Source organism: Chlorocebus sabaeus, chromosome 22 (assembly GCF_047675955.1).
Source record: "Chlorocebus sabaeus isolate Y175 chromosome 22, mChlSab1.0.hap1, whole genome shotgun sequence".
Lineage (NCBI taxonomy): Eukaryota > Metazoa > Chordata > Mammalia > Primates > Cercopithecidae > Chlorocebus > Chlorocebus sabaeus.
In genome coordinates, this window is record NC_132925.1 from 45,957,977 (window position 1) to 45,978,258 (window position 20,282).

At 54.3% G+C, this 20,282-nt stretch overlaps 1 protein-coding gene across 1 annotated transcript; it reads left to right on the forward strand.

Annotated features, from left to right (window-relative positions):
• Positions 1–840: 840 nt before the first annotated feature.
• CHST13 (carbohydrate sulfotransferase 13) lies at positions 841–19,708 on the forward strand. Its single transcript, XM_007985508.3, has 3 exons — positions 841–1,115; positions 12,004–12,086; positions 18,149–19,708. The coding sequence occupies exons 1-3, from the start codon at positions 1,019–1,021 to the stop codon at positions 18,992–18,994; spliced, it is 1,026 nt and encodes a 341-aa protein (XP_007983699.1). The 5' UTR covers positions 841–1,018; the 3' UTR covers positions 18,995–19,708.
• The last annotated feature ends 574 nt before the right edge of the window (positions 19,709–20,282 follow it).

A 20,282-nucleotide genomic window follows, 5' to 3' on the forward strand; every position in this document is an offset into this window, starting at 1 on the left:
CTGGAGTTTAACGCAGTACCCTATCCCATGCACTCACACTGCTAAATGTTGTCTCCAACACACTCATTCGCACACACAGTGCCAGCCGCACCCTCTGGTTCCCTGCTAGCCTGACTTCCAGGCAGCAAGACCCTGCGGTTAGGCGTGGGCTCCCACCCACAGGGCTAGCTGAATGTGTGTGTCTTTCAAAGGCTGGACTTTACTCTCACCTTGCCCCCTCCACCCCCCAACACACACACACACACACACACACACACACACACACAGAGTCCCTGGCAAGTCCTCAGTGCTCACATGGTGCCCCAGACACGCTGAGGCACAAGCTCCATTCCCCGGGGGATGTAAGCTGAGACCCTCCCTCTCTGTCCAGAGGCTAGCGCCACCTGAACGAGCTAGATTCAGGCAGGACCTGGAAACTGCAGAGAAAAGTAAGGCTACAGGGAAAGTAAGCCTTGGGTCGGGGAAGGAGGGACACTGTTAGGCCTCCTACTGAGGGCAGGGGTCCCAGAGAACCATGGACAGGGCAACGCTCTACTAGGCTCCTTGGTTCATCCCGGATCAGCCCTTGGGCCCCTGGCATCTAAGGCAGCAAAAAGGCAAGGGGACACCGCCCGGGGTGGGGCACGCCAACGCGACAATACCTCTTGGCCTTGGGTGGATAACGGCACCCCTGGGCAAACGCTAGGGGCGGAGCCTAGGGGCGAGGGGCTTCTCCAATCAGTCTCCGCCCTCGCGCCCTGGACTTCGGCCCCATTCTATCCGGTGAGGGTGCGGGCACGAAAAGAAGACTGGGCACGAAAAGAAGACTGGGCCTGCCGCCCCACTCTGTCCCGTCTACTCAGTCCCCGGCGACTCGCAGGGGCTCGTGGGGCTGCGGTCCAGTTGCTGTGCTCCCCTGCTCTGCGCGGCTCCGCGCGTCTTGGTAGGCACTGCGCTGCCGGAGCCGGGTCCTGGGCCAGGGCACCTCCGCCCCCCGCCGGACCCAGCGGACTGTCCTCCGCCGCGCGCCCGGCACAGCATGGGGAGGCGCTGCTGGCGGCAGCGCATGCTGGCTGCCGCCTGTCTAGGCGCCGCGCTCCTGCTCCTGTGCGCCGCGCCCCGCACCTTGAGCCCGGGTGAGTGCTCGCCGGCCCAGCCGCGCAACCGCAAGCAAACGCTTCCCACCGCGGCCTGACCCCTCGACAGCGGCGGGGACACCTGCTGTCTCCTTCCTGGCTGGGGCTAGGAGTGGCGGGCAGGGGCGCTGGTGGGGCACAGAAAGGCCCTAGACGCCCCCACGAGCAAAGGCTCTTGCTCCTTCTCCGGAGTTATCTCCCCACTCCCAGAGCGGTGACTCTTTGGGTCCCACAGCCGGTGCCTGGAGACCGGGGTCAGTTGTGGGGAGTAGAGGGCATTTGGCCAATCCAGGAAGGCCGTCTCCCTTACCTTCGCCCCCTTCCCCTGGGCACCCGGGAGCCCCTGGACGTGAGCGCTCCTTGGCCCATGAGCATAGGAGGGGAAGCTTGGGCCACTCGGTCGGGTCCCTCGGTTGTCCTACTGTGCAGTGGGTGCCACTCCCTGCTCCACCCTGAAATCCACACCGGGTAGGGTTTGGGACTCCTGTGCACCCACCTCGTGGTCTGGCTGGGGAAACTGAGGCAACTAGTCATGACTCCGCAGAGCTGAGTGCCCTGGGCTCCACTGGTGCTGAGTCTGTGCTCTGAGTCTCTCCTCAGCTCATGTGAAGCCTCCCATCAATCCATTTCACACAAACCGAAGCAGGCCAGAGAGGCAGGGAGACGGGTGTGGTGGCAACATGCTGGCTACACAATCTCCTTGGGGCTGGAGGGGCCCAGCCAGCACGCCGGCCTCCTGACCTCAGGGCTGTTTGCCTTTCCTTGTATGTGGTATGTGTGCCAGGTGGGACGTCTCAGTCTGCCTCCCCACCCCCAGTGTGGGCTCTGAGAATCCTGGGCCCCACCCTTGGAACCTGGCAGACACAGTCCCAGGGAGTAAGTAACTAGGTCCAGGGTGGGCTGGGATGTTGGGCAGTGGGGGTGGGAGTGGCCCAAGACTTGAGGATATCAGGACTTGGGGAGGCCTCTGCCCACTCCCCCTGCCCCTCACACTGCCCCCTGCCCCTTGTGTGCCCAGAACACAGCAGGTCAAACTTGGATGCCTCCCCAAGCCCATGGGATAGGGCTGGGGTCTCTCCTTCCAGCACCCCCACCACCCCTTCTGTGAGCTGGCTAGTGGTATAGAGCAGACAGTCTCCTGGCAGTCTGGGGTGTGGACTCAGTGTCTGTGGCTGCCACCGCCTCTGTCCACCCAGTCATTCAGTAGACAGATGTTTACCCAGTACTAAGACAGGGCAGGGCTTGGTGGCTACTGGCCCCTCAGGGCTCAGCGTGGGATGTTAGAGGACACCTGAGCGCCTGGGTCCTGGGGAGTGTCTGCAAAGGAGCATACATCTTTGAGTGACTGCATGGAGTGCCTGTGTCCCCATGTCTCTGTGGGATATCTCTCTCCGGTCACCTACTCTACCCGGGTTTGAGGGATGAGAAACAAACCAAAGTACTAGTCACCTTCTGGGCTTTGTTCCTTCCGACCTCGCTCCCTCTCCTGCAGAGCCTGGGAAGAGACAGCAGGTGTTAGGAGGGTGGCTCCAAACCTCCCTTCCCAGCCTCTGTGCAGGCTGGGCTCTGCACCTGGCCTGTCTTACCTTTGGCCATGACCTTCTCACCCAGCGTCTCAGAATCTCTCTCTGTTTCTGTCAGGCTCTCTTGTACCTCTCCCATGGCCTGTTTCCAGCCATCATGCTTTGTGAGTGACCCTGGGCGAGCAAGAGTTAACCAGACCAACCTATCCAGCCTCTCCCACTGGCTTTTCTCCCTCCCAAGCCCTGAGCTGAAGTTTTGGCTGAGACCATGCTTGTGGGCCTGCAGGTGGCATGCAGGGAGGGCACTCAGCTGGAAAAGGTCTTTTCCTGCCAGGCTAGTCCTGCTGGAGGTGTATCTCCTGCCCTTGGCCTCTGGAAATGGCCTCACGAGGGCCTGCAGTGTCTCTGCAGCCATGCCTGAGTTGGAAGGGATGTGGTCTGTGCCCTGTGAGGGCTTCTGGCCTGGGAATGAGGGCTCCAGAACCCAGGAGGAATTTCAGCCCCTTCTCCCTGAAGGGCAGGCCCAGCACTGTCCCCTCCTTCTCCAGAGCAAGAGGTGCTGTCATAAGTTGGGCAAGGGGCCACTGAAGGGCTACTGGCTCAGGCCTGGGGCTCTTGCTGCCCCAGGGAGCTCAGAGACATTCTAATAGGGGGAGGTGTGCGGCAGCCCCTCCACACCCACAGCCTCAGCCCCAGGGCTCCACCACCAGCACTGGCCTAATGCCTAGGGTACCAGGGAGGAGGAGATTCCAGAAAGGTGGGGCAGCTGCCCAGAGCACCGCTGCCCTCATCACCCCACCCTCACCCCCAGTGCCCAGCAGCAGCTCCCCAACGGCAGACCCCTGGGTCTCCTGCGGCCCCTTGGCTCCCTCTGTGTTCTTGCCTGGGCATGGTGGCCATGCTTCCCGTGGCTGGCACACCACGGACCACAGACCTGTTTGTTGCCTGCTCATGTCAAGCATACATCTAGGTGCTGAGAGACTGTGGGGAACAAAACTTAGAAATACCCCTGCCTCGAGGAGCTTACATTTTTAATAGGAAAATCCAAGATCTCAGCTCTATATCTTCTGCCTCTGAGACACTGGCGAGAGCAGTGTTGGCACTAGCCCCCTGCCCCCATTCCACTCCCGCGGCCGCAGGGCTGAGCATCTGTCCCAGTGTTTGGAGTCACAGGTGTTCCTCTTGGAGCCAGGCGGGCCTCTGCATCCCATCCCAGTCCCTGCTCACCCCTAGGCAGGCAAGGAAGCTAAGACCGTGGGCCACCCGATGGCACACAGTGGCAGCCTCGGTGAGGACAAACCCAACCCAATTCAGACTCCCTGCAGCTGGGAGGGAGTGGATTTGTGCCTGTGACTGAAAAGGCCAGGTGCCTCTGCCTCGGACAGGCATAGATCTTGGGGTTCAGATCACACCTCCAGCTGTAGTTTAGCATTTCTCTGCCATAGCCTCACTCTCAGCTGCACAGTTCAGCAACTCCAACCCAAAGCCAGAGAGGGCTCCTTTGCCACTGATTCCAGTCAAAGTCCCAAGGAGGTGTCTCTTGGCCCGGTCTGGGTCTCAAGTGCCCATCTCAGAGCCAGTCAGGTGGCAGGTAGGGCTGGGAGGCTGTGACTGGACAGGCCTAGGCCACATGCCTATCCTAGCAGGTGGCGGAGGCGGAGGGGAGCCTATCGGAATCACATGGGCTGAAGGCCTGGCAGGCTTCCTCCTCTGGTGGGTGGGCAGAAGGAGTGGGAGTGGCTGCTGGGGCCAAATTGGTAGATGCTCTCCGTGCTGCTGTCCATCTTCAGGTACTGCTGGAGTGTCCCAAGTTCAGAGGACGTCCAGAGAGTACCGTGAGAAGAGGCAAGCTGGCAGCTGGGCAGCTCTGCAGAACAGGAACTGGCAATCCTGTTTTGCAGAGGAGAAAAGATCAAGAGAAAGGAAGTTGCTTGCTTAAGTCAGGAAGTATGGGGCCAGGATTTAAATCCCAGCTGAAACCCCAAATCCTTTTTCTTTCCATTCTACAGGGCAGGGGCACTTGTGTTGGGCTTTGAAAGCTGCATAAGAGTTTAACAGGTAGGAAAATGAGGAGAGGAAACTGCAAGCAGAAGGAATGGCACAGAGAAAAGCATGGAGGAGTGAAATGGCCTGGGGTGTGAAGGGATGTGCTGTGGGTGGCGCCCTGGGTCCTGGAGAGAGAATGGTGGGATGGGAGGTGGGAAGATACTCTAAGTTGGGGCTCAGTCATGAATAGCCTTGAATGGGATGCTAGGGTCTGGGGTATTCTTCCTATGGCTGTCAGAGGGCATCAGTCTTTAAATAAATAGTCACTGGCACTGGGCAAGGTACGGGGTTACAGAAAAGCAAAAACTCTCCTTCCCTGTATAACTGACCTTCCAGAGGGGTCAACCTACACAGAAATCAAAATATTTCAGCAATAAAGACTGCTGTGGCTGGAGCTGAGTGGTGAACCGGGAATGGTGGTGGTGTACTGGTGGGCCTGGGTGGGAACCAGGGTTTGCTGTAAGTAGTGGGAAGCCCCATGGGTTTAGAGATCACCAAGATGGGGCGAGGAGAAATAGAAGACAGGTGAGGTGTCTCTTTCCAGTCTTGGTAATTGTCCCAGGGAGAGCCCTGGGGCCTACCCAGGGCTGGCTGGGGGCAGGGAAGGTGGAAGTGGGGATCCGGAGGGTGCTGGAGGCATAGCCGACAGCACTGTGCCCACGGAGGATCTGGGCAGACTGGGGTTCCATTCCAGATGGTCTGTGGAGTTCAGCAAATGGAGTTTGAACTAACTACACGTGGAGAGATCTCTAGTTCTCTCCCCCTAAACAACAGAATTGCTTCTTATAATACGCGAAGGGCTTGTCCGTGTCCCTCCCTTGGGCCTGATCCCCAGAAGGAATGTCCCTAACTGAGACATGCAGGTTACCCCAGAAAGCCCCTGGGGGAAGGAATGGGGCAGGGCAGAGGCCCTCAGAGGCCATGTGGGAGCCCATGCCTGCTGGAGGGAGATTGCTGGGGCCTGGCTGCCCTGCTTGTCTGCTCTTGCAACACCGTGACCTGCTGGAACTTATTAACCAGAAGCTGGGTGTCATCATCTCTGCTTGCTGGACTGGGAAGTCTCCAAACAGCATCCCCCTACATGATGGCTGTGCCCTCACCCTGCACAGGCCGTGAGCCCTGCTTTGGCTGAGGTGGGCGTGTGGAGGGTGGTGGGCATGCTGAGGATGATGGTCGTGCTTCTGTTGTAGGTTTCCAGTGTGGTGTTTCGCCCGGTATCTTGATTGGCAGAGGAGGCCTTGCAACATGATGTGTGCAGGTGTCCTGTGTGCAGCAATCGTGTGGCCTTGAGCAGCTCTCTCTGCTCTCCCTCCCTGGGCTGCTATTCCCTCATGAGTCAGTGAAGTGGGGCCCACTGGCCTACGGGTGCTGTGAGGGGGGACAGGTGTCAAGGTCAGGACGAGGGGGCACCCAGAGGCAGGACAGCATGAATGTTAAGGGTACAGACGCTGGCACTGGTGGCCTGGGGTCAAATTCTATTTCTGGCACAGCAAGGAAGCTGTGAGGCCTCGGGCAAATTTCTTTGCCTCAGTTTCTCCCCGTCAAGTGGGATAATGATGGTTTCTACATGACAGGGATAAGTATGTCAGTGTGCACTAAGCACCTGGCACTGTGCACTAAGCACCTGCACCCCCCACCACCCTCTGTCTCCTGTCTCTTCCTCCTCTTTCTCCCAGCCTCGGGCCCTGTCGTCCAGCACTGTTTCCCTGTCTCTGTCACTGTTTTTGGCACTCCTCCCGTCCCTCCTCCCCTCCCATCGTCCTCTCCCCCTTCTCTCCCCTGTCTCCCTAACCTCCTGCTGGTTTTGTTTCCTTTTTCTAAGCAGTCACCGCGTGGCTTTCCCTGTGCCGCTCTGGGATTGGCCCTCCTGGGCTACACTGCCTGGCTCTCCCTGTCCTGTCTGCTCCACTGTCCCCTTGGCAGCGGGTGGCAGGGAACCTGGAACCTAGGGCCCAGTGGAGGGGCTGGGGTACAGAGGACACAGGCAAGGGGGTTTGGGATGATGGAGGTGGAGGAGGTGGATGCCCCATTGTGGCCCTGTTTGGGGCCAGTCCCCAGCTGGCCAAGTCAGTGTTGGACCCAGGGATCCACAAGATACCCCCCTTCTGACCTCCTGTGCCCATCTGTCCCTCCATGGCAGCTTGCCTGTCTGTAGGGCCCAGGCTCCTCGGGGCAGGGTGGGGCTGGGTGGAGGTGGCCCAGCCCTGTAATCACTGGCCGCAGCTATTCTGGGCCTCTCTCTGGTGCCTGCTCCCTTTTCCTTTCTACCCACTGGCCCCTGGGGTCTGTTATGGTACCCACTTTCCTGCAGGCTGTGGTTTGGCCAGGAAATGAGAGGTCTTATGCAAGGGCTGGAGTTTCCGGAAGACTGGGAGCCTCCGAGTAGCAGGACCCTGGGGCAGAGACAGGCCTGGGTCTGCTTGTTAGTCACTGTGACTGCCCCTCCACCCCCTGCCCAGAGAACACAGGCTGCTGAGCACCAGTTCTTCCTCAGTCCCCAGCCACAGTCCCCAGGAGAGGGACACATCTCATCTGCAACATGGCGAGGAGGTCCGGCCTCCTCTCATGGGGTGCCTGGCCCTGTCCTGCCTGGTGTGGCACCAGCGGAGCTCCCCATGGCTGCTGTTAGACTCAGGCCAGACCCAGCCTGGGTCTCCCCGCACCTGCATGACCAGCCGACATTGCTGCCCTCTTCTGTCAGCTCCTTTTCTGATGACGATGTCGTTCCTGGGACATGTCCGGCAGTTTAGATCCCTGACTGTCTGGAGACGCAAGGTCAAATGCTGGGCTGGTCAGTGGCCTGGAGACACAGGCAGTCCTGAACCTCCGAGGGCCTCAGCCTCCTCTGCATGCCCTGGTCACTGGAGTCTGGCCCTTGTTCCTGGGCCTTACAGGATATGGCCTGGGGCGCAGAGGGGGCCTGAGGCAGGCAGGGGGCGGCAGGACCCTGGACAGTGGGCTTCAGGTACACGCAACAAGGGTTCTGGACGATGGGCTTTAGGTACATGCAGCAGGGTTCTGGAGGCCAGCGCAAGGCCCGTCCAGCCGCCATCTGTTCCTTCCATGAACCTCTGTTTATTCAGCACAGACCATGTTCTGCCTGCTGGGCACTGCACCGGCGCAGCCGGTTCAAAGCACGCTCCCAGACCAGCAGCCGCAGCCTCACCTGGAGCTGCTGGAAATGCAGATTCTTGGGCCCCGCTCCACAACCTGCTGGACCAGAAACTCCAGAGGTGGGGCCAGGAACTCTTGAGTTTAATGGGCCTCACACAAGCTGAAGTTTGGGAACCACTGCTCTAGGTCAGTTTGCCAACAGACCAGTTTCTCAGATTTCCCAAGTTTACTGGTGTGCCAGAAGTTTATCTCAAGTGAATAGATTCTTCTTAGTGACATTTACAGACTCTTCATTTGGTTGAAGGCCAAGGATCACGGAAGCATTTATTCTTCTTTTCTCACATGTTCCTGAATTCTTGAACATATTCTTCTTATGAATATTCAATGTTCTTATGAACTCTTACGGACATATTAAGAGCCATTTCATATAAATGGAATCGTGTCTTAGGTGACCTTTTATGTCTGGCTTCTTTCACTTAACATAACGTTTACAAGGTTCAACCACACGGAAGCATGAGTCAGTCCTTCATTCCTTTTATGGTCAATTAATAGCCCATATTAAGGATATACCGCGTTTTCATTTGGGTGGATTTGGGTGGTTTCCATTTTGGGGCTATCATGAATAACGCCAATGGGAACATTTGTGTACAAGTTTTTGTGTGAACAACTTTTCAGTTCTAGGAACAGACTTAGGAGAGGAATTGCTGGGTTGCATGGTAATTCTAAGCTTAGCTTTTTAAGAAACTGCCAAACTGTTTTCCCTCATGGATGCGCCACTTTACATCCCCACCAGCAATATATGAGGGCTCCAATTTCTCCACATCCTTGTTATTTACTGTCTTTTAAAAATAACCATCCTCATGGTGTTGATTTCTATTTCACTAATGGCTAGTGATGTTGCGCACCTTTTCATGTGCTTATTGCCATATGTATATCTTTGGAGAAATGTCTGTTCAGATTCTTTGCCCATTTAAAAAATTGGGCTGTCTTTTGTTGTTCCATTGTAAGAGTTCTCCATATGTTATGGGTACTAGTTCCTTATCAGAGATTATTTGCAAATATTTTCTTCCAACTGTGGATTGTCATTTCACCTCCTTGGTAGTGTGCTTTGAAGCACAAATGTTTTTAATATTGATGTAGTCTAATTTATCTGTTTTTTAAAATTTTGTTGCTTTGTGCTTTTGGCATCATATCTAATAAATTGTCACCTAATCCAAGGTCATGGAGATTTATGTCAGTGTTTTCACTTAAGAGTTTCATAGTTTTAACTTCAGTGTTTAGCACTATGATCCATTTTGAGTTAGTTTTTCTTTGTGGTATGAAGAAGGGGTACAACTTCATTCTTTTGCACACTAATATCCAGCTGTCTCAGCACCACTTATTGTAGACTGTCCTTTCCCTATTGCATTGTCTTGGCACCCTCATCAAAAATCAACTGACCATAAATGTAAGGGTTTGTTTCTGAACTTTCAATGCTATTTCATTCATCTATATGTATCTCCTAGCCAGTACCACACAGTCTTGATTATTGTAGCCATATAGTAAAGTTGTGGTATCAGGAAATGTGAATCCTCTAACTTTGTTCTTTTTCAAGATTGTTTTGGATATCTGAATCCCTTCAATTTCCACATGAATTTAAAGATCAGCTGTCAATTTTGGCAGAAAAAGGCAGCTGGGATTTTGACAGGAATTGCAAAGAATCTGTAGATGACTTTGGGGAGTATTGCCGTCTTTACAACATTAAGTATTCCAATCCACAACCCTGAAATGTCTTTCCATTCATTTGGGTCTTTAATTTCTTTCAATGGTGTCTCATAGTTTTCAGTGTACAGGTCTTATATTTCCTTTGTTATCAACTTCTTCTTTATTATTTTATTATTTTTGATATTGTTTGATTATTCATTGCTAGTACATAGAAATATAATTGACTTTTGTATATTAATATTGTATCCTGCAACCTTGCTGAACCCATTTATTAGCTCTTATGGTTTGTGAATTCTTTAGGGTTTTCTATATATATAGGGTTATGTCATCTATGAATAGACATAGTTTTACTTCTTACTTTCCAATCTGAATGCCTTTTATTTATTTTCCCTGACCAATTACCCTGGATAAAACCTCCCGTACAATTAATAGAAGTGGCAAAAGCAGGCACTCTTTCCTTGCTCCTGATCTTAGGGAGAAAGCTGCCAGTCTTTCACTATTAAGTTATCTGAGGGTTCTTCATTGATGCCCTTTACCAGTTTGGCAAAGTTTCCTTCTATTCTTAAGCTGTTCAGTGTGTTTTGTCATGAAGAAGGGTATTGGATTTTGTCCAATGCTTTTTCTGCATTTTTTGATAAGCATGTGGGCTTTTTTTCTTGATTCTATTAATATAGTATATTACATTGATTGATTTGTACATATTTAGCCAATCTTGCCCTCCTGGGATCCATTCTACTTGGTCATGGAAAATAAACTTTTTCATAGTATGTTATTTTTGGTTTGCCTGTATTTCTTGAGAACTTTGCACTTTCATTCATAAAGGGCATGGTTCTGTAGTTCCCTTTTCTTGTGATGTCTTTGTGTGGTTTGGGCATCTAGATAATACTGGCCTCATGTAATGAGTTAGGAAGTGTTCTCTCTTCTTCTGTTTTTTGGAAGAGTTTATGAAAGATTGATGTTAATTCTTTAAACATTTAGTAAAATTTACCAGTGAAACCCTCTGATCCTGGGCTTTTGTTTGTGCAATTTTTTTTTTTCTTTTCTTTTTTTTTTTTTTTTAGTAATTCGACATCTTGACTTGTGGGTCTGCTGAGATTTTATATTTTTTCTTGAGTCAATTTCAGGCATTTCTGTCTTTCTAGGAATTTGTCTGTTTCTTACATGTTTTCTCATTTGTTAGGCTACATGTGTTCATAGTTCTCTTGTAATCCTTTCTTGTTTCTTTAAGGTCAGTAGTAATATCCCCTCTTTCTTTCCTGTTTTTAGTCATTTGAGTCTTTTCTATTTTCTCCTTGGTCAGTCTAGCAAAAGCCTCGCCAGTTTTTGAGATCTTTTCAAAGATCACCTTACACCTTATTAGTTTATTAATATGCATCATCATATTCATGAAAATGGGATCCAGAAGCATATGATCATATATATTGGCTATATTACTGAGAACATATTAATATTAATTGACTATGCTTATAAAGATATTCCTTAAAAAGATTTTGAGTAACGGAATACACTTATAGGTAAACAGATTTTTACTTGTAATAGTTCTAGGAAAACTGAGGATTGCAGCAAGGAGACAGACAGACAGAGAGCATCCCTGTCCCCAGCCAGGAGACAGAGAGAGAGCATCCCTGTCCTCAGCCGGGAGACAGACACACAGACAGCATCCCTGTCCTCAGCTGGGAGACAGACACACAGACAGCATCCCTGTCCCCAGCCAGGAGACAGATAGCATCCCTGTCCCCAGCCAGGAGACAGACACACAGATAGCATCCCTGTCCCCAGCCGGGAGACAGGCAGACAGCATCCCTGTCCTTGGCCGGGAGACAGACAGACAGACAGCATCCCTGTCCTCGGCCGGGAGACAGACAGACAGACAGCATCACTTTCCTCAGTCGGGAGACAGACAGACGTCATCCCTCTCCTCATCTGGAAATGACTGAACCTCCTTCCATGCGAAGCAGCATATTCCCTGATGGGGAAGTACTGCTGCCACAGGCATCCACAGTGGGTCACCCAGCCTAGCAAGGTGGCACTGAGAGGCTGCACCCTACTGTGCCATCTCCACTGTTGCCCAAACCTTTCTGGCTGCCCATACACAGGATCTGGGGGTGCTGGGCAGCCAGCCAGCCTGGTGAGCCCCACAGGGGTGGGGCATGAGGCCAGGGCAGATGGCAGTGGGTGAGGTTGAGTGATCTGGCCTTTCCTAGAGGGTTGGTGGGCTGGGTATCACCTTCCCACTTGTCCCCTCTTGCTCGGTACCCTCCAACTTTGGAGGGTAGGACATGGGAGCAGGAATGACACAAGACACTACCCTGGTGTAATTCTGCCCCGTTAGTACCCCCTGCCGTTCCCCATTCCACCGTGCCCCTAGGAGGTAGGCAAGACCCGGGAAGGAAATTGAGTGACAGAGGTGGGTCAAATGTGCCTAGATGGGTTGGCCAACCCCCCAGTTCCACGCAAGTCCCTCTGATGTGGTGGCTACGCCTCTCTCCTTATGCCCACAGTATTTGGAAACAGAGCTCTGGGCTCCAGCTGGCTTGGTGGGGAGAGGAGAAGCCCCCTGCAGAAGCTCTATGACCTGGACCAGGTAGGTGGACAGACCCCCAACCCAGGCATGCCCCCTCCATCCCAGCCAGGAGCCTGACAGCAACAGTGCAGACCTGCTGGCATGAGACTGGACCCCACACTGGGGCATGGAAGGGCGTCATCCCCAAACCTAGGCTTTGTCAGAGAGCATTGAAAAGGGCAAATCTTGGGGGTAAGATGAGAGACCTGGGGTCTCTACCCACCTATCTCCCCATCCATCAACAATCTGAGGCCAGGCACAGTTCTTCGTGTTGCAGATAAAAAAGAGTCAAAACAGACCCTGTACCTGCCCTCAGGAAGTTCACAGTCTAGTGGGAGACCAAATCTCAGTGCATGCTGCAGTGGGGAGGTGTGCAGGGACCCCCAGCCCCGGCGTGATTCTCAAGCAGATGGACCAGGCGGTTCGCTGGCCCACATACCCAACTTCAGCTGGGGGCCTGCAGGGACCATGCACAACCCCAAACACACACACACACAACTGTACCCCACCACCAAGAACCCCACACTCTGGTTGTCTCTCTCTCTCTCTCACATACACACACACACACACACACACACACACACACACACACAGAAGTACTTATTCAGACAGCATGTATTGAGCACCCACTGCATGCAGACTGTGTTCAGGATGCTGAGATCCAGCAGCAAGCAGGTCAGTCAGGTCCCTCCCCTAGTGGAGCCACCAGTTCAGCAGGGGAAGATGTCATCCGATCACCACCCACACTAATACTTAATTAATTCTGCTCTAAAGGGGAGTGCGAGGTGCAACAAGAGCTCTCCTGAGAGGGTCCTAGTTTAGAAGCAGGAGAGGAACTCCTCTCCAAGGAAGGGACATTGGAGCTGAGACTGAAGAGCAAGAGTCAACAGGCAGACAGGAGGGGCCGAGCACCACAGGCAGAGGGAATAGCTGTGCTAAAGGTCTGGCGGGGAGTGGAGGACAGGAGAGGGAGCACTAGGGGAGCCTGGAGAAGTGGGGGCAGCACGCAGGCCCTGCACGTGTGCAAGGGTAGCAGGGAGTCAGGGAGGTGATTATTTTTTTCCCCCGGAGACAGAGTCTTGCTCTGTCTCTCAGGCTGGAGTGCAGCAATCTGCAAGCTCACTGCAAGCTCCGCCTCCCGGGTTTGAGCCATTCTCCTGCCTCAGCCTCCCGAGTAGCTGGGACTACAGGCGCCCGCCACCGCGTCCGGCTAATTTTTTGTATTTTTGGTAGAGACGGGGTTTCACTGTGTTAGCCAGGATGGTCTCGATTTCCTGACTTCGTGATCCGCCTGCCTCGGCCTCCCAAAGTGCTGGGATTACAGGCGTGAGCCACTGCGCCCGGCCGAGTCATGAAAGGTTTTAAGCCAGGAAGGACAGCATCAGATTTTCACTTTTGGGGTATCCCTTGGACTGCTGTGTAGAGAAAGATCAGGATGGTGTTGGGTAGGTGGTGCTCACCAGATCCTGAAGGCTGAGCCGAAGGGGCTTGTGGAGCTCATCTGGCCCAAGCCTACGAGCAGGTAGGGAGGCCTTCCTTCACAGAGAGAGTGACTGACTGGCCCTGGGCCACACAGCAGGCTGACGGTAGGACAGGCACTCAGTGGGCACTGGGTTCCACTAGCTCTGGTGGCTTCTGAGGGGCAGATGGCCCTTCACAGCCTGAGGACCCTGTGACCGTTGGGTGTCAAGTCCCTGGAGCCTTTAGCACCTTGCGGCTGGAGAAAGAAAGTAATAAAAACCATCTGGCCAACAAGTGCTGATCTCGTGCCAGGCCCTTTAGTTCTGTGGACTCATTACGGCAACCCATAAGGTGGGGCCGTTATTGTCCCCGTTTACAGACAAGGAAACAGGCATGGGGAGGAGTGAGGACGGGAGCTGTGGGTGCAGCCCTGGACAGTGGACATAGGTCCAGCTTTAGAGTCCTAAGGGGCCTGTGTTGGAGCCCTGGCTTCCCCACTGAGCGCTGTGTGACCTCAGGCAACTCATTTCCCCTGAGCCTCAGTTTTGTCTTCTGTAAAATGGGTATTCATGGACCTATGAGCAACAGCAGTGGCAGCCCAAGCTGCTTCCAGCCATGAGGACAGTTAGTGCTCACTCTTGAGCTGCTCAGAGACCAGCAGCCCACAGTTCAGCAGCAGCCAGCACGCACCATCGTCCTCTGGATGTTGACTTCTGTTACAGAGCTGGCCTCCTGGCTGTAAGAGACTGCCAGGGCTACAGACACCTCACAGGAGGGCATCCTAGGCAGAAAGTGAGTGGTGGAGTAAGGGTTTCCCCTGACTTTTCACCCTAAGGGAGTCTTTCTTGGGAGCCATCTGGCTAACTTCCCCTGATATCACCTCAGGCAGAACCAGGCCACATCCCCCCGGAACCCCCGGACCCAGTGCTTCAGCAACAGCACACGAAGCTGAAGATCCGGCTCCCCGAGGCTGGGCTCATGCCCTGACACAGCCGGGGTCTGCTGGCGAGGAAGGAGGAAGACTGACAGGTGGCCGGATGGCCAACATTCCCTGCCACAAGAAATGTGTTGGGTCATCTAAAAGCTGAAAGCAGACCTTGACTGTGGGCCCCGGGAGGACAGCCTCTCCTGGCACCAGGTGGAGCTAGGCTTCTGAGGTCAGCCCTGACAGTGGAAACAGGGTCTCCCAGGTGTCCCCAGACCCCCACAGCATGGCTGGACCTGGCAGCCCTCCCATGGTGAGGGTGGCTAAGTGATTGTCTTATTTCACTTAGCATGATGTCCTCAGGGTTCACCATTTCTCAAAATGGCAAGATTTTTTAAATGAAAGCACGTGACATGGCATTTGACACTACAGAAGGTTAGGTACAGTGAAGAGTAGGTCTCCTTGTCCAGCACCTGTCCCCTCAGAGGCCACCAGGTTCCTGGGTGTCCTTCCAGACATGCTCTAGGTGTGTCAGTGTAAGTAGTGTACACTGGTTTGCCGTGTGCTTATGGTAACTTCTTCAGAATCTCACCTACAGGCATGTCTGTCCTATGTCTGTCTGCCTCTTTCATTTTGAAAAATTCAAACGTATGCAAGAAGTAGGGTTCAAGGAAGCATCGCCTTCCCACCACCTACTCCCACCTGGGATGATTGCGAAGCCAGTCCCAGGCTTGTGGATTCTGTGACTAAGTCTGAACAGATCTCTAAAAGAATAAGTCTCCCTCCACCCACCTTTTGTGAAACGGTTTATATTTCCCTTTTTCAACATCAGTGTGAAGCCCTGTTCTGCCCTTCGGTTTTCTCACTTAGTGTATCTTAGATGTCTGTGGGATAGTTTTAAAGGCATCAGGAGCACAGTGTGCACATGTGTGCAAGAGTGTACACGGACACACACACACCACAAACACACCACACACACTGCACACACACCACACACATACGCACCCCACACCACACACACCCCACATACCCCACACCACACACACACCACACACACTGCACACACACCACAGACATCACACACCACACATATACACCACACACACTGCACACATACCACACACACACACCCCACACCAGACACAACCCCACACCATACAAACCCAACCACACACACCACACACACACTCCACACCACACACAGCACATAACACCACACACACCACACACCCCTCACATCATACACATGGCACACACCACAGACACCACACACCACACACATACACCACACATACCACACACACAACCTCCCAACTACACACACACCACACACACCCAACCACACACACCACACACACTCCACACCACACAGCACACACACGCCACACACCACGGACACACCACAGACACCACACACCACAAACACACATACCACACACACCCCACACACATCACACACAAACACCCACACCACAGACACACCACACACACACACATACCCCAAACCACACATGCATCCCCCACACCCCCTACACACCATACACACACCACACATACCACACAAGCACACTACACACACACCACAAACGCCACACATTCCCACAAACCACAAACACACCACCCACACGACACACACTACACACACACACCACATACGCCACACACAACTCACATTACACACACACCCCATACACACACCACACACACACAAACACCACACACACCAGACACAACTCACAACACACACACACCATGCACCACAGGTGTGCACCACACACACCACATACACACACACACCTACCAAAAGTGTGCACCACATGCACGCACCGCATGCATACCAACACACACCACCCACAAACACACCACACACACTCCATACACATACAACACAAACCACACACATACAACACACACACCACACACACACACACAAATGCCACACACACAAATGCCACCCATGCATGCCACACACACAACATATGCACGCCACACATGCACACCACACACCAGAGACATCATGCACCACAGGCACACACCACACACGTGTACCACACACGCACACCACAGACGCACATTCCCACCCCACTGGCATCAGACCCTCCCAAGCAGGCCCTGGCTCTGGTGTTCCCCCAAAGGCTGCTTTGGCCTCCTCTGAAATGGAAACACCCTGAAGGCTTTTTTCTTAACTGAGAACTTACACACCATACAACTGACTCTTTCAAACCCTACAATTGGTTTTCAGCATTTTTACAAGGTTTTGTAACTATCACCATTATCTAATTTTCAAACATTGTGATCACCCTCAAAAGCAGCCCAGTGTCTATCAGCAGCCCAGTGTCTATCAGCAGCCCAGTGTCTATCAGCAGTCCTCTACAGTTCACTCAGGTTCTAGTTTCATTCTCTCTGGATGTGACTGCTCTGGGGACCTCACTAAGTGGGACTGTTCGGCACTGGTCCTTTTGTGATTGTCCTATTCGCTTGGCATAACATCCTCCAGGTCAGCCCATGTGGCGGCATGTGTCAGCACCGCATTCCTTTTCATGGCTGAGTCATATTCTATTGCATGGATGGCTGCATACATTTGCCTACTCAGCACTGCATACTTGGGTTTTCTGGCTAATGTGAATACTGCCGCTATGAACTTCATGTACGAGTTTTTGCACGACGTATGTTTTTAGTTCCCTTGAGAATATGCCTAGGACCAGAATTGCTGAGTCACATGTTTACTGGTTTTGAGGAACTGCCAAACTGCTTTCCACAGCAACGGCACCCCTTTACACTCCCACCAGCAATACGTGAAAGCTCCACTTTCTCCACATCCTCAGCAATTCATTATTGTCTTTTTAATTATACCCTGAAGGCTCTTAATGTAATTTTAAGAAGTTAAAACACTTTCTTTTATGAACTCTTACACAAAAAATCATAGGCAGGGGTGTTAATCTTGGAGGTAAGAACCCTGGGTGGGGCAGGAGGGATCTGAAGAAAGGGGAGCTGGAAGCATGGAAGCGCGCTGGCCTGGGTCTCTGCATGGCTGAGGCTGCGAGGGGCTGCGGACCTAATTCTGAGAGCGATGAGGCTGCTGGCCCGCAGCAGGTGCTAGGTTAAAGCCAGTCGGTGTTCCTTCTCGTAGGAGGGGCAGGCTCAGAAGGGGCAGGCTTCCTGCCCCAGCTCTGAGATAAGAATTTGCTGGGGGAATAAAAGGAGTGAAGGTGCAAAGGAGAGTGCTGACTGGTAAGTACAGAATCAGCACATTTATTATTGAGGCAAAGCAGCCCGACAGCCCACAAGCAGCTGCAGTTTTCAGTTGGGTGTGGAATTAAACAGCGCTGCTTCTTACGCAGCATCCTGCTTTTAGTAAACAGCGACGAGTCCATGTGTGCCCGTACTCACACGGAGTGCACTCTGATGCCACAATTCCTTATCACTCCTCCTCTGAGTGCCCCACAGCATACATACCCAGCGCGTCCTTCTCCCAGCCTCAGCAAGGTCAGAATCTGTTTCTCCCAAATCCGGGCCCAGGACAGATGCCCGGGCCCTAAACCACACAGTGATCAGTGGCAGCCCTAGGGTTCAAATTTGGGTGCCCGGCCCAGCTCCTGCTCCCAATTCTCGGGCGCATCCCGCCGGGGCAAAGCCAGAGTCAGGGAGCCCGCGCTGCCCTGACGCGTCCCCCTGTCTCGTCCCCTGTCGCCCGCAGGACCCGCGCTCTACCCTGGCGGAGGTGCACCGGCAGCGGCGCAACCTGCTGAGCAGCGCCTGTAGCCGCCACACACGCCGGCAGCGCCTGCTGCAGCCAGAGGACCTGCGGCACGTGCTGGTGGACGACGCGCATGGCCTGCTCTACTGCTACGTGCCCAAGGTGGCGTGCACCAACTGGAAGCGCGTGCTGCTGGCGCTGAGCGGCCAAATCCGCGGCGACCCGCGCGCCATCCCCGCGCACGAGGCGCACGCGCCCGGCCGCCTGCCCTCGCTGGCAGACTTCAGCCCCGCTGAGATCAACCGGCGCCTACGTGCCTACTTGGCCTTTCTGTTCGTGCGAGAGCCCTTCGAGCGCTTGGCGTCAGCCTACCGCAACAAGCTCGCGCGCCCCTACAGCGCTGCCTTCCAGAGGCGCTACGGCGCACGTATCATTCAGCGCCTGCGGCCACGCGCGCTCCCGGACGCCCGGGCCCGCGGCCACGACGTGCGCTTCGCAGAGTTCCTGGCTTATCTGCTGGACCCGCGCACGCGGCGCGACGAGCCCTTCAACGAGCACTGGGAGCGCGCGCACGCGCTCTGCCACCCGTGCCGCCTCCGCTACGACATCGTGGGCAAGTTCGAGACGCTGGCGGAGGACGCGGCCTTCGTGCTGGGCCTGGCGGGCGCACCCGGCCTGAGCTTCCCCGGACCACCGCGGCCCCGGGGGGCCGCCGCCTCCCGCGACCTGGCAGTGCGCCTCTTCCGGGACATCAGCCCCTTCTACCAACGGCGCCTCTTCGACCTCTACAAAATGGACTTCCTGCTCTTCAACTACTCCACCCCTTCCTACCTGCGGCTGCACTAGCGGTCCTGGAGGGCCTGTGGTCACACAGGGCAAGTGCCTTTCCGACAGGAACCCCGGGGAATGCAGGTGCTGCTGGCCCCAGGACCCCTCTTCAAGAGCCACTGCGTGCACTCACCTGGCCGCCGGCCCAGCGGGCGCAGGGCACACTTGGCCGGGCTTGGGGGCAGCCCATCTCCCGTGGCCCTGTATGCGTGTGCCTACTTCGGCCTGTCGCTTGAGGCCTGCTTCCTCCACTTGCTCCAGCTGACAGGCACCTCTCCAGGCCCCGTAGATGGGCAAGGACTTGGTAACCAGGGTTTTAGGCTTTTAAAGGCCATTTTGGGGGGTCAGCCCTGCCCCTGAACCTGTTCATGGTGCATCAGAACAGAATGCTGACACCAGTGTCGGTGTGGCCCGAGCCTGTGCCCTCCCCACCTGGCCCACCCTGGCAAGGACAGGTGTGGCCAAGGACGAAAGCCCTCCCTTGGCTGGCCTCACGATGGGGCCATCCCGGGAGCCAGCTGGGAGCTGCCTTCCACTGCCATCGGGCCTCCTCTGCTCTCCCATGCGGCTGGCCCTGCCCAGGCACCGCCTTCGGTCTCAGTCTGGCAAGACGCTGGGCCTTCAGGCTCCATGCCAACAGAGCCCCTTGTGCAATGCAGTCACAGGTTTTATGGGACTTTGGTGAGCTGGGCAGTCATGGTTTTGAAATAAATGTATTTTGTTACTTTCTGATTTGTTGGAGTTTCTCTGCTTCATTGGGCCGTTTTCTCTGGGAGCCTGCAGCTGTCTGATCTCGAACCACTCCGTCTCCAAGCCTTTGTTTCCCTGTTGCCAAGTGGCATAAGAAGATCAGATGAGAGTGCCCACAGAGCCTGGGTACCTCCCAGTGGTGATAGGACTGAGGGGCTACATGGGGCGTAAGGTGAAGAGGGTGCACTGTGTAGGGGGTGCTAAATTCTGGCACTGACAACTTGGAGAACATCTACTTTTCACCCTGACCTGGGCCAAAGACTGAAGCCTACACCAGCTCAGCCAGGCCTTGGGCCTTGTGCTGCCTCCCACCTTCGTGCGTGTGTGACTGTGAGTGTGCATGAGTGTGTGCATATGAGTGTGAGTGTGCATGTGTACATGAGTGTGTGAGTGTTGTGTGTGTGAATGTGTGAGTGTGGGTGTGTCTTGGGCCATTTGTCTCTGAGCTCCCCCAGGGCTGTGTCCAGAGGCCCTGCCAGCAGGAATGGGGTGGCCAACTCCAGTGGACCTGGGAAGGGGCTGCTGCCGCCACTGGTTTCCCCATGAGGCCTCCCCC

Coding starts and splice junctions, on each gene's coding strand:
- CHST13 (XM_007985508.3), top strand. CDS start 1,019: ATGGGGAGGCGCTGCTGGCGGCAGCGCATGCTGGCTGCCGCCTGTCTA. Junction 1,116..12,003: donor GCCCCGCACCTTGAGCCCGG/GTGAGTGCTCGC, acceptor TTATGCCCACAG/TATTTGGAAACAGAGCTCTG. Junction 12,087..18,148: donor AGCTCTATGACCTGGACCAG/GTAGGTGGACAG, acceptor TGTCGCCCGCAG/GACCCGCGCTCTACCCTGGC.